This window comes from Phocoena sinus, chromosome 2, assembly GCF_008692025.1.
Source record: "Phocoena sinus isolate mPhoSin1 chromosome 2, mPhoSin1.pri, whole genome shotgun sequence".
In the NCBI taxonomy this organism is placed as follows: domain Eukaryota; kingdom Metazoa; phylum Chordata; class Mammalia; order Artiodactyla; family Phocoenidae; genus Phocoena; species Phocoena sinus.
The window spans coordinates 145,551,052-145,569,233 of NC_045764.1; the positions used below are offsets into that span (position 1 = coordinate 145,551,052).

The following is an 18,182-nucleotide window of genomic DNA, read 5'->3' on the forward strand; positions in this document are numbered from 1 at the left end:
AATAGACTGAAAACATAATACAGTAATTTTAGCTCACACTGCCTTTCCTCAGAGGAAATATTACAAAGCTAGATGATTTACTCAAGTTTACCTCAATGATCTCTTTTTTACAAATTCTCAAATTCTTTTTTTTCTGACTTTTTTTATGGTATTGTAATACAGATCTCATGCTTACACTGTTGTAGACCAGGGTTTTCCGGGCTTTTGGATTTCACAGGTCAGTAATATATTTGAAATTCAGGAGAATTGATAAAGGATTGCCTGCTTTAATTTTGCAAGTAAGGACACTAAAAAACAAAAACTATTGTCACCATCATTTCTTAAAAGAAAGGACATTTTAACATAAAAGAGTATGTAGGACATAATCTTAGAATAAAGAATAGTCCTCAAAAAAAAAAAACAAAAACAATAGTCCTCTACATTGAAGAAATAAAATGTTATGAAAAGCTCATTACATTGTCCTTATTTCTCATTTTGCCACAGACTTTTAGAAAATGTCAACAGAGAACAATTATAACTAATTGTAATTTTGGTTTTCCTCTCGATGTTGCTAAGGGATTTTTCTGACACACTATTTAAAGAGGTTGTGTGATTGGATTTTATCTTTTTTTTTAGAGGTGAATTTTATGTAATGGATTTATGTCTCGTGCCATATGAGGGACATTGTCTTGGAATGCACAGGGCAGCAGAGTACGATGTCAGATCTGATCATGCCTCTACACTGACTAACCTAGCTGTGTGATCTTGGGCAAATCATCCCTCATTTTTGGCTTTTGATTCTCCATCTTCATAGAGTGAGGATCATTTCTTAAATTTCTTCCAGTTCTTAAACTTGGATTCCATGTTGATAACTTTGGTAGCTAGTATCACACTTTCAAAAGTATGTGTCTAAAGACTAATAAAAATTTTTACTGTCTTTCTAAAAATTTGGGCCAGGCTCCCGTTCACATTCCTTCAGCTGAGAGCATTTAATTGTTCATACATTATTAACAAAGAAGTGTAATTTCATGACTATGTACTTTAAAGATTTACCATGATTTTTTTGTAATGATATTAGCTACACATGGAGATTTGACTGTTTTCTAGCTTGGGCCTTTGGGAAATTCTTATAAAATCTGTTGTGATAATGTTCAGAAATCTGGTCCATGTAAATACGTGAATGGAATTATAAGTAATTTCATCTTAGAAACAATGTCTAAAAATATTAGATTATTTTAAATTACTTAAAATTTAAAAGACAGCATTTTAGGAGAATTATTTTTTACTTTCTTTATAGATTTGAAGCTTTTGTTTTTTATGTAGTGTCCATAGTTATTCTGGATGGTATGTATCCCTCAGTTCTCTTAAATGGTACTGTTTCAGCACCTTAATTTTGTGGTATGCAAGCCTCAAAAACTCTTCTGCTCCTGCTTGTAAAACTTGTCTCAGTCTAGTGCTTCATGTGACTCCAGTGTAGAATATAATGAAGCACCTGGTAAGTGCCTTGTGAATTTGTGGATTGATCCACAATTGTAAGCACCACTGGTTTCTGCATGCAGTTATTTACATAAAATTCTGGTGAATGATTTTTAAGGACTATCTGAATGACAAATTAGATTAAGAAAAAAAGAATTTTTTTTTCGGCCACAGCACTTAGCTTGCAGGATCTCAGTTCCCCAACCAGGGATTGAACCCAGGCCATGGCAGTGAAAGCCCAGAATCCTAACCACTAGGCCACCAGGGAATTCCCCAAGAAAACATTTTGAAAGTGGTTTTTGGTATTCTCCATAGACCTCTGACCTTGGTTTCGAAAAACTGCCATGAAGACGCCTTGTTAAAATTGAATAGTTCTGAAATGAATCCTTTCAGAGGTCCTGGCTGAGTAAATTACTCTCCAGATAATTTTATAGAGTAAAAGGTACAAATCTTAATACAGTTTGCTAAAATGTGACAAATGTATATAAATGTAACTCACATCCCAGTCAAGATTTAGAACACTTCCATCATGCTAAAAAAATAACCTGGTGCCATTTTCCGGTTAGTCTTTTCTGCCACTGTGTGACAGAAGCAGCCTGCCAGAAGTAGCCGCTGTTCTGATTTCTATTGCCATAGATAGTTTGGCCTGCTTTTAAACTTCATGTAAATGGACTCAGTACATGCTCTCTTTGTGTAAGGCCTTTCAAACACTGGGGTGATGTTTTTGAGATTCACGTTGCTGTATGAAGCAGTCATTTTTTCCTTTTTGTTACTGATTAGTATTCCATTGTGTAAGTGTACCACAGTTTGTTTATCCATTCTGCTATTGCTGTACATCTGATTCAGATTCTGGCTATTATGGATAAAGCTTCTATGAGCATTCTTATACAAATTTTGGTGGGGACATATGCTTTCATTTCTCTTGGTAAATACCCCAAAGTGGAATTGCTGGTTTAACCTTATAGGAGATGACCGGTTTTCCAAAGTGGTTGTACCATTTTATGCTCTCACCAGCACTGTGTGAGAGTTCCAGTTGCTCTATATCCTTGCCATCATTTAGTGTTGTCAGTCTGTTTAATTTTAGCCGTTCTAGTGGGTGTGAAGAGGTATCTCACTGTAGTTTAAATTTGCACTTTCATGATGCTTAAATGATGTTGAGCACCTTTTCACGGGCTTTCTGGCCATTCATATATCTTTTGTGAAGTATCTGTTCAGTGTTTTACCCGTTTTTATTTTTTAATTTTAATTTTGTCTCTTATTGAGTTGTATTCATTCTTTATATTTCAAATACAAGCGCTTTGTCAGTGTCTTAGGTTGGGTTCCCCAGAAAACAGACTCTGAGAAGATTTGCATGCAGGAAGTTTATTGGGGAGTGCTCTTGGGAGTAACACCTGTGAAAGAATGAGCAGGATTAAGCAGATGGAGAAGTTGAACTGTCGTTCAGTTGCCCTAGAGGCCTCAGATCAACCCACAGAAGGCTCTGAAGCTGGATGGCCCTTCTGAGATATTCTGAATTGAGACAAGGAGGAGAGGCTTTGTACCTCCCTCCACATAGCCCCAAGTGGGCTAGTCACTGGATGTGGACTGCCTTGGGGGAGGGACTATAACTTGAGGCTAGCCAGTTCCCTTTGACCCAAGGGCAGTATCGCAGAGGGAGTCAGCTGCAAGCCATCAGCAGGGAACAGCCCCAGCAGCTGGGGGAATAAGTGTCTCCAACCTGAAGGGGGCTGATGTGGGCAGCGTTACCACAGATATATGTATTTCCATTACGGATGTAGGTACTGCGGGTATTCTATTCCAGTATGCAGCTTGCCTATTCATTTTCTTAATGGATCAGCAAACATTTAAAATTGTGATGTTGAATTTTTTCGCTTAGAATAGTTTATGTTTTCTGTGTCCCTGCTGAGAAATCTTTGCCAACCCTGTGATTGCCAAGATATTCTACATTTTCTTCTAACAGCTTTTGCGTTTTAGGTTTTATATTTAGGTGTATAACCCATCAAGAATTAACTTTTGTGTATGATGTGAGTGTCTTAGGTTGGGTTCCCCAGAAAACAGACTCTGAGAGGATTTGCATGCAGGACGTTTATTGGGGAGTGCTCTTGGGAGTAACACCTGTAACTGGGTTACAGGTGTAACTTGGATTACTGGTAACCCAAGTTATTCTTGAGGGCAATTAGCTCTTTCTCTTTTCGTTACATACATCTCTTTCCTCTCTTCTCATCTTCCCTTAATTTGCAAATCTGGGGTATCTTTCATTTCCATTTCCCAGAGTAGAGCATAGTCAAAATGCTGACAGGACAATCTTCTTTCCTAGTAATTTATTCATCAGTTTGAATTGTGGAGTTCTGAAACCAAGGCCTTCAAATGAAATGGTATGCTCAGTCCAGTTCAGTTTTACCCTCATTTTTGTCCTTCCTTAGCAGTAAAACTTGACATTCATGATTTTTTTTAAACAAAGGTGACTTTTATGAATTGTTTAGAGAGAATGATGAAAAGACTAATTACCGTGTCACCTTCTATACAGAATAGAGCTGTTTTTCCATCTTGTGTTCTCCATGCTCTGACAGTTTGTCTCAAATGAATGCTGTGATTAGCAGTACTTCGGTGAGTTTAGTAACTTGGAAAAGACAAAGACTCTTAGAATAGCTCAGTATTGAGCATTAAAATAGTAATGGTGTCATTTTTCCAAAATGCTTCGGCCACTTTCTCCTTTTGACTCCTCTATCTTCACAAGACATGTAGAAATATTATTTTACAGAAGAAAAGTTGAGGGACTTCCCCAGTGGCGCAGTGGTTAAGAATCCACCTGTCAATGCAGAGGACACGGGTTCAAGCCCTGGTTCAGGGAGATCCCACATGCCACGGAGTAACTAAGCCTGTGCGCCACAACTACTAAGCCTGCGCTCTAGAGCCAGCAAGCCACAACTACTGAGCCCACGTGCCACAACTACTGAAGCCTGCACACCTAGAGCCCGTGCTCCCCAACAGGAGAAGCCACCGCAATGAGAAGCCCGCGCACCGCAACAAAGAGTAGTCCCTGCTCACTGCAACTAGAGAAAGCCTGTGCACAGCAACGAAGACCCAACGCAGCTGAAAAATTAATTGATTAATTAATTAATTAAAAAATAAGAAGAGTTGAGGTGCTAACTTGTTAACTAATTTGAACATGGAGTCAGTTCTGCCTCCCAAGCCAGTGCCCCAACCACTGGATGCATTCAGAACACTCTCAGTTTATAAGTCGTTAATGGCTATCCTGAATGTATGAAGGGGTGACCTGGCGTGGGTGCTAAGGGGATTTCCCTCTTGCTATAGGGCAAGTATTAGCTGGTGCTGACACTGCAACTGTAGTTCCCCCATTTTCAATAGATACACAATAGGTATAGATCCCTTCTTTGTTCCCAAACAAGGAACGGCTAATGTTTCAACCAGCCTTTCAGCTAAAAACCCATTTTCCTGTAGAGGCAGTACTTGTACATATATATTCCCACAGCTTCACAGTTGCAAGTTCAGTAGTATATCAGAACTAATACAACCATTGTTATTTTTGCTAACCTCATGAAAGAAACTAAAACAGAAAAGTTAAGTACATGATATACTATTAAATTGTTAAAACTTTTTCCTAAGCAACATAAATGCCCTCTTGTAGGTTTTTTTTTTTTTTTTTTAAATTTCATTTTTGGCTGCATTGGGTCTTCGTTGCTGTGCACGGGCTTTCTCTAGTTGTGGCGAGCAGGGAGTATTCTTCATTGTGGTGTACGGACTTATTGCGGTGTCTTCTCTTGTTGCGGAGCACAGGCTCTAGGTGCGCGGGCCTCAGTAGCTGTGGCTCACGGGCTTAGTTGCTCCATGGCATGTGAGATCTTCCCGGACCAGGGCTAGAACCTGTGTCCCCTGCGTTGGCAGGCGGATTCCCAACCACTGCGCCACCAGGGAAGTCCACCCTCCTGTAGTTTTAAAGATCATTTTTCATACTGCTAAGACTTCAGGAAGCCATATAGGGTACATCACCGCTTCAAGAAATTTTGAAACTTAATCTTTTATATCTTGTATGTCAGGATACTGTCTCTTAAAGAAATCTGAGTGAAAAGAAAAAACTGGGATTAAGTGGATTAAAACCATAGATCATTTATGGCATTGATTGTGATGATGGTTTCACAGATATATACTTATTTCCAAACACATAAAGTTGTATGCATTAAATATCTATAACTCTAGTATGTCAGTCTTAGTTAAGCGTTTTTTAAAAAGCTATAGGACATTTAAGCATCAAACTGAATACGGGGACTTCACTGGTGGTGCAGTGGTTAACAATCCACCTGCCAATGCAGGGGACATTGGTTCGAGCCCTGGTCTGGGAAGATCCCACATGCCACGGAGCATCTAAGCCCGTGTGCCACAACTACTGAGCCTGCGCTCTAGAGCCCGCGAGCCACAGCTACTGAGCCCGCGTGCTGCAACTACTGAAGCCCACACGCCTAGAGCCCATGCTCTGCAACAAGAGAAGCCACCACAATGAGAAGCCCACACACTGCAACAAAGAGTAGCCCCCACTTGCTGCAACTAGAGAAAGCCTGCATGCAGCAACCAAGACCCAACACAGCAAAAAAATAATAATAATAAATAAATTTAAAAATAAAATTTAAAAAATGTGTTGTAAATTATATATTACACATTACGTTTATAATCTATAAAGTAAAAAATTAATGTGTAATTTATACTTGTTCTACTTGTATGTATACATTTTTAAAAGGTTTATGAGATTATCAATGCATATTGTTGGCCACCAGCTTTTTCCTCATAACAGTACATCATGACTTTCTATATCCATGAATAGACCTGTATCATAATTTTTAATTGCTGTCTTGTGCTACTGTGATGAAGTATTAAAGTTTATTAGCTAGTCTCCTTTTGTGGACATTTAGGTTACTTTCAAGTTTGCATTCTTAATATGTGCAGTGGTCATCTTTGCATAGTTCTTTCTTTCTTAGGATAAATTTCTAGAAGTGGGGCTTCCCTGGTGGCGCAGTGGTTGAGAGTCCGCCTGCCGATGCAGGGGACACGGGTTCGTGCCCTGGTCCGGGAAGATCCCACATGCCGCGGAGCGGCTGGGCCCGTGAGCCATGGCCGCCGAGCCTACGCATCCGCAGCCTGTGCTCCGCAACGGGAGAGGCCACAACAGTGAGAGGCCCGCATACCACAAAAAAAAAAAAAAAAAAAAAAAAAAATTTCTAGAAGTGAAATCGCTGGATCAAAGAACTCACATTTTTGAGGCTTTAAATCTAAATTGCCAAATTGGGGTCCAGGTAGGTTGCAGCAATTCACATTTCTTCCAGTGTTAGACAAGTATGCTCATTTCTCCTTATTGTGGGTAGTAGACAAGTTTTCCCACATCACTGCCAATCTGGTAAACTTAAAAATGGCATCTCCTTGTTTTAATTGGCATTATTATTCATGAAGCTGACGCTTTTTCATGTTCAGTGGCCATTGTAGATTTTGGCCTCACAGATAAGCAGCTCACAGTCTTCATTGCAGGTACTTCAGAAACTTTACCCCGTTCATTCATCAGTCTTTTCAACAGCTTATGTTTTCTTTCCAGGAGCGACTAAAGCTGGTGACTGTTTTGGGTGCTGGCCTTCTCTGTGGAACTGCCCTTGCTGTCATCGTGCCTGAAGGAGTACATGCACTTTATGAAGATTTTCTTGAGGGTGAGAAAGAGAGACAGGCCTTTGAGATACGTTATTGATGTGGAGGGCTGAAAGGAGCAGCTTAGTGGTATTTTTTTCTGAACACAGTTCATGTTTGCCATAGAATATATGCCAAAACATATCTTTTGACGTCTTTGACAATAAACACATCAATAGCAGTTTGTGATTGAATGCCTCAATCCATGAATACCACTTAAGATTTATTTGCAATAATGCATGAATTCTGGGCTTTATAAGTATGACAGTCATTTTTTAATGTCCGTGCAAAAACTTCCAAGATCCTACATGATAATGATTGTATTTTTAGTGTTGTTGTTTTTTTTTTGCGGTACGCGGGCGTCTCACTGTTGTGGCCTCTCCCGTTGCGGAGCACAGGCTCTGGACGCGCAGGCTCAGCGGCCATGGCTCACAGGCCCAGCCACTCCACGGCACGTGGGATCCTCCCAGACCGGGGCACGAACCCATGTCCCCTGCATCGGCAGGCGGACTCTCAACCACTGCGCCACCAGGGAAGCCCCAAATGATTCTTAATAGACAAGTTTGGGAAACACTGGGGTAGAGGAAAGAACTGCTTCAGGTTTAGTTTTTGTTTGTTTGTTTGTTTTTTAATAACAGTTTATGAGATAATTTACATACCATATTTCAGGTATAGTTTTAAAGTTAAATGTAGCTACTATGTGTTGGGTTGCTTTCCTTTATTTTAATAGTTTTCCTGGTTTTGTCCTAAAATAATTTTGTGGATTCATTTGAAAATGTATGTGCTGTATAAACCTGTTTTTTCAAAAATAAGCATTCTGGTCTCTTTAACCTTTTCACCATAGATTATTCTTCTGCCCTAAGCCATCATTAAAAAATCTTTTAAGGGACTTCCCTGGCGGTCCAGTGGTTAAGACTCCGTGCTTTCACTGCAGGGCGTGTGGGTTCTATCCCTGGTTGGGGAACTAAGATCCCACAAGCCACCGAGCCTTGCCAAAAAAAAGAAAAAAAAACTTTAAAAATTATTTTCCCTGGTGGCGCAGTGGTTGAGAGTCCGCCTGCTGATGCAGGGGACACGGGTTCGTGCCCCGGTCGGGAAGATCCCCCATGCCGCGGAGCGGCTGGGCCCATGAGCCATGGCCGCTGAGCCTGCGCGTCCGGAGCCTGTGCTCCACAACGGGAAGGGCCACAACAGTGAGAGGCCTGCGTACCGCAAAAAAAAAAAAAAAAAAAAAAATTATTTTCATTTATATATTTTACATTCACTCTTTTTGGCATGAATGACTGCATTTTGCCAAATGCATAAAGTCAAAATGCAGAACAGTCCCATCACCTTCATCCCCTTTTGTAGTCAAACCTTTCCCCCAACCTTGGGCAACCTCTGATCTCTTCTCTCTCTCTATAGTTTTGCCTTTTCTGAATGTCATATACATGTAATCCTGTAGCCTTTGGGTCTGACTTCTTTCAGTTAGCATAATGAGGTTGAGAGTCATCATGTTGTTCTGTGTGTCAGTGGTTTGTACCTTTTTATTTCTGAGTAGTATGCCATTGTTTGGATGAACCATTGTTTGGATGAACCATAGTTTGTTTATTCCTTCACCAGTTGAAAGACATGGGTTTTTTCCAGTGTTGGTGATTATCAGTAAAGTCACTATAAGCATTTGTGTACAGGTCTTTGTACGAACATGAATTTTTATTTCTTTTGACAGGTGGAATTGCTGGGTTATATGGTCAGTGTGTGTTTACCTTCATAAGAAATTGCCAAACTTGTTTCCAAAGTGCCTGTACCATTTTGTGTTCCCCTCAGTAATGTGTGAGAGTTCCAGTTGATTCCCTTCCCAACACTTGATGTTGTCTATTTTGTTTTAGTTTTTTATTTTAGTCACTCTGATAGGTGGGTAGTGGTATCTCAGTGTGGTTTTGATTTGCAGTTTCCTAATGGCAAATGACGTTGAACATCTTTCATGTGCTTGATTGCCATTGCTGTATCTTCTTTGATGGTATCCAATCATTTGTCCATATTCTAAATTGAGTTTTCTTATTATTGAGTTTGGAGAGTTCTTCATGTATTCTGGATACAAGTCCTTTACTGAGATATGTGATTTGCAAATATTTTCTCCTAGTCTGTGGCTTCATTCTCTTAACAGTATCTTTCACAGAGTAGTTTTTAATTTTGATGAAGTGAATTTATCAGTTCTTTCTTTCATGAATTGTGCTTTTGGTGTCATATTTTAAAACCTTTTGCTAAACCCAAGTTCACAAAGATTTTCTCTTTTGTTTTCCTCTAGAAGTTTTATAATTTTAGGTTTTATACTTAGGTCTATGATCCATTTTGAGTTAATTTTGAACACAATGTAAAGGTTCATTTTTTTAAAAAATAAATTTATTTATATTTTTTATTTTTGGCTGCATTGGGTCTTTGTTGCTGCACGCGGGCTTTCTCTAGTTGCGTGAGCGGGGGCTACTCTGTTGTGGTGCACGGGCTTCTCATTGCGGTGGCTTCTCTTATTGAGGAGCATGGGCTCTAGGTGCACGGGCTTCAGCAGTTGTGGCTCATGAGCTCTAGAGCGCACAGGCTCAGTAGTTGTGGCGCACAGGCTTAGTTGCTCTGCAGCATGTGGGATCTTCCTGGGCCAGGGCTCGAACCCGTGTCCCCTGCATTGGCAGGCAGATTCTTAACTACTGCACCACCAGGGAAGTCCTTCATTTTTTGCATATGGATGGATGTCCAATAGTTCCAACACCGTTTGTTGAAAAGACTATCTCTATTGAATTGTCTTTGCACCTTTGTCAAAAATCAGTTGACCATGTTTGTGTTGGTCTATTTCTGGATTCTCTGTTCTGTTCCATTGATCTATTTGTCTATCCTTTGCCAATACTACATTTGTCTTCTTGATGACTGTATCTTTATAGCAGATTTTGAAATTAGATTGTGAAGTCCTTCTAACTTTGTTCTTATTTTTCAAAATTGTTTTGGTTAAACTAGTTCCTTTGCCTTTCTTTAAAAATTTAGAGTCAGCTTGTCAGTATCTACAAAAATAATCGTGCTGGGATCCTGACTGATATCAAATTGAATCTATAGATTAATTTGGGGAGAGTTGACATTTTGAGAATATTGTGCCTTCCAATCCATGAACACAATATATCTCTCTATTTATTTAGGTCTTCTTTGATTTCTTTCATCAGTATTGTAGTTTTTAGCATACAGATCTGCAAATATTTTGTTAGATTTATACCTAAATATTTCATATTTTTGTGCAATTGTAAATGTTACTTTAAAAATGTCAATTTCCGATATTCTAGTATTTAGAAATTTGATAAGCTCCATGTAGCTTGAGCTGCTGTCAGGGCAAAGTGGCAGGAGAAAAGAGAGAACAGAATAACCTGTTTTCCCCCCATACTCTTCAGACCACTGGGGCCCTTTTCCTAGATACTGTGGCCAGAAAGATGGTGTATTTCTTGGGGTTTTAACTGCTGTTGTTACTGCCATGAAGTTCTGCAGCTGGGGCTGCCTTCAAGGCAGGGCTGGGAAAGAAAAGAGAGGGAGAGTAAAAGGAAAAAGAAGGGGAGGGCTTCCCTCCACACCAACACCTCTTAGCAGTCCCTCTTCCTGGTCCTCTGCTAGAAGGACAGGGTTTCTTTTGAAGTTTTTGCTGCCCTCTCTCTTCTTGCTATTGTTTACTCTTAATAGTCTTCAAGTAGTTGTATTTTGTATGTTTTGTCCAGAGTTTTTGTTGTAATCAGTGTGTGATTGAGACTATAGTGGGTTTACTCCACCTTGGCCAGCACCAGAAGTCCCCATCATTCTTTTTATTTTTTAAAATATTTATTTATTTATTTTTGTCTGCGTTGGGTCTTCTTTGCCGCGCGGGGGCTACTCTTGGTTACGGTGCACAGGCCTCCCATTGCGGTGGGCTCTCTCCTTGCGGAGCACGGGCTCTAGGCGCGCAGGCTTCAGTAGTTGTGGCACACGGGCTCAGTCGCTTCACGGCATGTGGGATCTTCCCGGAGCAGGGTTCAAACCCGTGTCCCCTGCGTTGGCAGGCGGACTCCTAACCACTGCGCCACCAGGGAAGCCCTAGAAACAGAAGTTTTGAGAACATAGTTTATTGAGTACTGCAGTCCTTGTTACTATGGAGCTAATGTTTGAAACCACCATAATTCTTTGGAACATGAGAATTGATATGTTTAGGAAGGCAGACTGTTGGTCAAAGACCTAAATATAAATGTGTTGTGCTCATAACTGGATGATCATTGAAACTGTTGTGATCAGAAATAGTTCAGTATAGATTATCCTACTTATTTCTCCAAGAATGCCATGTGTAAGATTCTTTAGAGAGATACAGTTATCATTTTATGACTTTCTCTGTCATTTTGCTCTACATTTAAAGTAGAGGGTTAAATCTGCTATTATATTTAATTAACTTTTATCCTATCATTCATTAATAAAAATGGAGCTTTTTAAGGCTCTTGTTATACTTTACTTTCAGGATTCTGAAACATGGATGATCCTGGACTAGTACAACCTATCTCATCTACCTCTTATTCTGTCTGCTAAAATGTCTAGTCTCTGCTTTTTCCCTGCCCCTTCCTCTCCCTTCACCCCCAGCATTGTTTTATTGTTCAGTATTGTATCTGACCAGATAATCAGGCCAACTATTTCATATAAGATGTTTAAAAATAAATCTCCCAAATTAATTCCATTTAATGTGCAACTGTGTCCCTAAACATTCAGTGAGCACTTAACCACATACCAGGTATTGTGTGGATATATTGCCTGATCACGACAGCAACCCTCTGAGGTGGATACTATTTTGTAGATGAGGCTTTTGAGCCACAAAGAGGTTAAATAATTTGCGCAAGGAACTCAGCCAGTAAGCGTCAGGACCAGGATTTGAAACACAGGCTGTCTTACTCAGAAGACTACACTTTTTTTTCTTAACATCTTTATTGGAGTATAACTGCTTTACAATGGTGAGTTAGTTTCTGTGAAGCCTACACTTTTAATGACACTGTGCTACATGGTGGACTTTGTAAGGAATTTCACATTACCAAAACACTTTATCTGCTAAAGAAATCTGTTTCCTACCTTGTAATGAGATTCTTGTCTTTCACAAACACGGTAGTATTTTGATAAAAGATTCGCTAACATCCCTTTAAAATGTCAGCTTTATACATTTGACTATGGTCAGTTTTCTGTTTTACATCAGAAACAGAATGTATCATTATTAAGAGCTACACCACCCTATTACTGAAAACACATCAAGTGTAAAGAACTGTCTGTCTTTGCCAGAAAAAGAAAAGTATATAGTAAAAATCTGTGTAGGTTATAAGGTGTGAGTAGAAGTTAAGAAATTTAAAACAACCAGTGAAGGCCAAAAATATAAAAATCAAAACTGGGGATCACCTCAAAAAAAACAAAAAAAAAAAAACCCTAATTACCTGAAGGTTTGATTCTTAGAATGCTTTGTTCTTTGTACATGTTAATCTGAAGAAGAAGTTCCAACAAATCTGTTCAAAGGGTAAATTGATTCTGTTATATTAAATTTCACGTATGTGTCTGTGTCATAGAAAGGCTACATACTATACTGATGGAACTTACTGGAAGGATTCCTATATGAATATCTAGGGAAAGAATTAAGCCCATAATGATTTGCTGAACACTCTGTTAGTGGCACGAGAAATATATGTCTGATGAGCAATATCCAATGATAATACTGGGTTTATATACTCTGCAGTGGGGAATGTGATGTGGAACATGTCTCAGCTAATGAATTACCAACCAGTGCCCTGAGTAAAACAGACTCAACGATAACAACCTGAAAGTTCTTTTGAGAATGAGTAACACATGTCCACAACGTAATGTATTTTAATTAAATAGCTTGGTTTTTAAAATATTTTATTGAAGTATAGTTGATTTACAGTGTGATGTTAATTTCTGCTGTGTGGCAGAGTTGATTCAGTTATACATATATATACATTCTTTTTCATATTCTTTTCCATTATAGTTTATTATAGGATATTGAATATAGTTCCCTGTGCTATACAGGAGGACCTTGTTGTTTATCCGTTCTATATATAGTAGTTTGCATCTGCTAATCCCAAACTCCCAATCCATCCCCTGCCCACCCCCCTCCTCCTTGGCAACCACAAGTCTGTTCTCTATGTCTGTGAGTCTGTTTCTTTTTCGTAGATAAGTTCATTTGTGTCATATTTTAGATTCCACATGTAAGTGATATCATATGGTATTTGTCTTTCTCTTTCTGACTCACTTCACTTAGTATGATACTCTCTAGGTCATCCATGTTGCTACAAATGGCATTATTTCATTCTTTTTTATGGCTGAGTAGTATTCCATTGTATATATACACTACATCTTCTTTATCCATTCATCTCTTGATGGACATGTAGGTTGTTTCCATGTCTTGGCTACTGTAAATAGTAAATAGCTGGGTTTTGAGATCTCAGTTTTTGCTAGGTTGAGTTTCATGTCCTAGAGTAGAAGGAAGGACGGATGTGTTAATACTGAATATCTGGATCCCATTTACTAATCTGTTTATGTACTAATAAGATCATGGGATTATCACTCACTTTGAAAAGTTTTTTTTGTTTTGTTTTGGCTAATGCTTGCAAATAAAACCAATAATGCCTACCATTCATTGTATATAATCCAGTAAATATTTCATGTTTTTATATAAAGTTAGATTCCACTTAAGTATAAGTAGTCAGGTCTTTTATGGAAAGCTTCAATCAACAGCACACTTATTTCAAGCCATATATATATATGCATGTGAACATGTATATATATATATACATATAAAATAATGTTGCTGACATTTTACTTATTTGCCACAATTTTACATAAAATTAGGTGTTAACGCCTTCAAAATGGGAACGTCAGGAAATTATGTACTTGTATCAATGAATGCTCAAAAAATGTTGGAACTCTTTCTTTAATTTACCTCCAGAGTATGCAGCACACTTAGATGAGAATCATCAGTGGCAGCAGAATTTTCCTTGAAAGTAGTTTAGGTTTAGAGAAATATACAACTTATTCAGTGCCAATCTGTTTGATAAGATAGGTGACCTGTTTATTCAATATTATTTTAGATCAAAAGCTGGTGATACTAGAAAGTATGACAGTTTTATTGTGATTCATAAACTTGACTCTGAATGCTGTACCAAGAGTTACAAAATTATTTAGATAAAGAAAGCATTGTTAGGATAAGATATAGAAGGATCTTATACTCATTTAAATTTAAAAATTCTGATATAGTTATACCTTATGAAGGGAAATAATTTTGGCCACCCTTTGAAAGTTGTAATTAGGCTTGACATTTAGTTTCAGAACTATGGACACCACAAAATTAATTATCTTTAAAAATTATTATGCAACTGTTCACAAATAATAGTATGACTAACACCCTTTAATAAGGTGTTAACCCACCTTTGTGCCTCAGCTCGCTTTAGCATAACCTTTCACCTAATTTAGCATGTACGTCTGTTACCTATTGAGTCTGGATTTATAAAGAAGCATGTGCATAATTATCTTAAAACATACAGCTAAAAGATTGTATTTATTTCCATTTAAAAAAACCTTTTTGCTTAGGAAGTAATTAATTGAGATGAAATGCCACATTAAAAAATTACAGAGGTGAAGGCCATTTTTTTGCCTTCAACATCAATTTGTTGAGTATCTACTCAACTTATGGCCTTATATTGATTGTTATCCGTTCATAGATATATAATATAGCCCCTGCCTTCAAGAATTCACAGCTGATGGAAAATGGATAAATTAACAGTCAGTGACAGCAGGGGTTGGCAAACTTTTTCTGTAAAGGGCCAGATAGTAAATATTTTAGGCTTTGTGGGCCATATGGTTTCTGTTGCAGTTACTCAACTCTGCTGTCATAGCGTGAAAGCAACCACAGACAGTCCATGAACAAATGAGCATGGCTGTGTTCCAGTGCAAATTTTATTTACAGAGCTAGGCATGAGCCTTTGTCCTGCAGTTTGCTGCTGTCTGAATTATGGTATAGTCATATAAAATCTATGGTAGACACGTACTACTATGCTGTGTGTACATGACTAGAGGAGGACACAGAAAATCTCAAGGAGGAAGGGACTTATGAGCTGAGTCTTGAAAGACAAGGTGTTATCCAGGAGAAGCAGCATGGAAGGCCCATGGATTCATTAACTCCTGCAGAGTCTAAGCAAAGGCAGAGACAGGAGCCCATTTTGTTAAATATTTAGTGGGTACCTTATGAAAAGATAATCATTCAAATCCTTTCCAATAGCATCTTTCTAAATAGTGTTGAAAATTGTAGTTACCAGAATTCTATGACTGACTTCACATGTGTAGTTTCTTTACATCTATAAATATGAAGAATTGGTTTGTATGTTAAAACAGAAGCATACCAAAAATTGCCTTGTCTTTAGAGAAAGTCAGTTGTTTTACTTCGTTTATTTATTTTACATTCTTGAGGGCATTGCTAAGCTATTCTCCCAGCACACAAAGACCTACTTGAAAAGTAATGAGTTCTGCCATCTCAGTATTTGTCATCAGGGTACTGCATTTTGAGTTTATTAACTTTTCATTGAAATATTGCATACAAAAAAGTATACGTCATACACACAAGAAAGTACACATATTGGCAGTATATAGCTCAATGATTTTTCACAAACTGAACACCCTCCTTTTACCAAGAGGCTACATTTTAATTGTCCAACACTACCGATCAAAATTCTTAGACTGCTTCTCTCATAAACTTAATTATTTTTCATCTCTGAGCTTTCAGTAAGTTCTCTGGCTTAAAATCCTTACTGCTAACAATAATTTTGCTTGCATGAAGGGCAGGGTGGGCTCATTCTGTCTGCCCGCCTTTTCCTCCTAGGCCTGTCTAGCGTTCCGTTCTCTTTAATGGATCACTGCAGCGTAGGCTTCTGATTTCCAGGAAATACCTTTTATTCCAAGATCATCCATTTCTTCCCCGGAAAGTCTCTCTTTACCTCCAGCAGTGCTTCCAAACTGAAGGTAGCAACTCTGGATCCTGAAATAAATTTAGTAAGTTGGACTTGTGACTGGCATTTAAGAAGAGCACAAAGGAGGGACAAGACAGATGAAGAAATAGAATAGTGCATTGTAACCATTGTAAGGATAAGTATTATTTTTTGCAAATTTTTATTTAGTTTTTCATCTATGTGTATGTTTACTAGATCATGATGTAAAATTTATTTTTTACTAGGGATCATGTCCTTAAAAGTTTAAAAAACATTGTCGTAAGTCTCATGTCAGCAATTTCAAAAACTGCTTAACATTAGCACCATTAACGTTAACTGCTGATACTCGTAGAACTTGTTTAAATTAATAAAATGGAAACTGGGGGGCTGGAGGAAGTTTTTTTCTGCCTGTCTCTTGGAGGAGCACTCCGTCTCATTTTAAGATGCCATTGTAACTCAAACAGAGATGTTACAAGAAAAAATATTGCAGACAGATATCCCTCATGAATGTAGATGGCACAGTGCTTTACCAAATATTAGCAAATTGAATACAGCAATATATAGACAGGATAATACCTTTTGACCAATTGGAGTCTATTCTAGGAATGCAAATCAGGGGTTGGATTAATATCCAAAAACCATTTTAATTTATTATCTTAATCGAATAAAGTAGAAAAACCATTTGATCATCCTTAACAGGTACAGAAAAGCATAAACATTTGACAGAATTAAACTCCTAATTCTCAGCAAACTAGGAAGGAACTTCCTTACTGAGAAAGGGTATATTTGAAAAACCTACAGGTAAGATGCCTAACACTGGGAACAAAACATGGCTGTCTCCTCTCAACCACTTGTACTTAACATTGTACTTGGGGTCTTGGCCAGACAAAGAAAGAGAAGGCGTAAAGATTGGCAAGAAGTAAAACTATCTGTTTGCAGATGACACGATCACCTATGTAAAAATGGTTAAAAATTTAAAGCCTCACAATATCAAATGTTGACAATGGAATGGAGCAACTAGTACTCTCAGACATTGCTGTTGGGTTTGCAAAATGGTACAGCCACTTCGGAAAACAGTTTGACAGGTTTTTTTTATAACGTTAAACATACATACACCTGTCAGTTCTGATCCTAGGTATTTACCCAAGGGAAAAGAAAATGTGTATCCACAGAAAGACTTGTACCTGAATGCTCATAGCAGCTTTATTTATAATGGACCGAAATTGGAAATTACCTAAATGTCTATCAACAGCTGAATGGATAAACAAGTTGTGATATGTCCATACAATGGAACACTACTCAACAAAAAAGAGGACCAAACTACATGCAAAGCTTAGATAAATCTCAAAATATTATGCTGAACAAAAGAATCCTTATGCAAAAGAGGATATATTGCATAATTCCATTTATATGAAGTCCTAGATCAGGGAAAACTCTGGGGACAAAAAGCTCTTCAGTGCCTGCTTGGGACCAAGAGTGACATATTGACTCCAGGGATGCACAAGAGAACTTTTCTGGTATTTTAAAGTACTGTTCCATATCTTGACCTTGGTGGTAGTTACTAGAGTTTTTACATTTGTGAGTTATACCTCAATAAAGTTGATTTTAAAAAAAAAGAGAGGGCTTCCCTGGTGGCGCAGTGGTTGAGAGAGTCCGCCTGCCGATGCAGGGGACGCGGGTTCGTGCCCCGGTCCGGGAAGATCCCACATGCCGCGGAGCAGCTAGGCCTGTGAGCCATGGCCGCTGAGCCTGCGTGTCCGGAGCCTGTGCTCCGCAACGGGAGAGGCCACAACAGTGAGAGGCCCGCGTACCACCAAAAAAAAAAAAAAAAAGAGAGAGAGATTTAGACATTTTAAAACAAGTAAATGAAATCACTATTAGGGAAAAAAATCTTAAGATTAAAAAATTACTTTGGGAAGATGAAAAGTTTTAGAGATGGATGATGGTTGTAGAATGATGTGAGTGTACTTAAAGCCACAGAATTGTATGCTTAAAAATGGTTAAAATGGTAAGTAAATTTTATGTAATGTGTATTTTACCACA

General features: G+C 38.3%; 1 protein-coding gene across 3 annotated transcripts in view; it reads left to right on the forward strand.

Annotated features, from left to right (window-relative positions):
• Positions 1–18,182, forward strand: part of SLC39A9 (solute carrier family 39 member 9) — a 54,754-nt gene that overhangs the window by 21,230 nt on the left and 15,342 nt on the right. For all 3 annotated transcript variants that reach the window (XR_004348455.1, XR_004348454.1, XM_032622731.1), the window contains exon 2: positions 7,055–7,163. Coding sequence is in view for 1 of the 3 variants with exons in the window: in XM_032622731.1 (XP_032478622.1) it covers positions 7,055–7,163 (109 nt within the window). In the remaining 2 variants the exon portion in view is untranslated. The remainder of the gene's footprint in view (positions 1–7,054; positions 7,164–18,182) is intronic.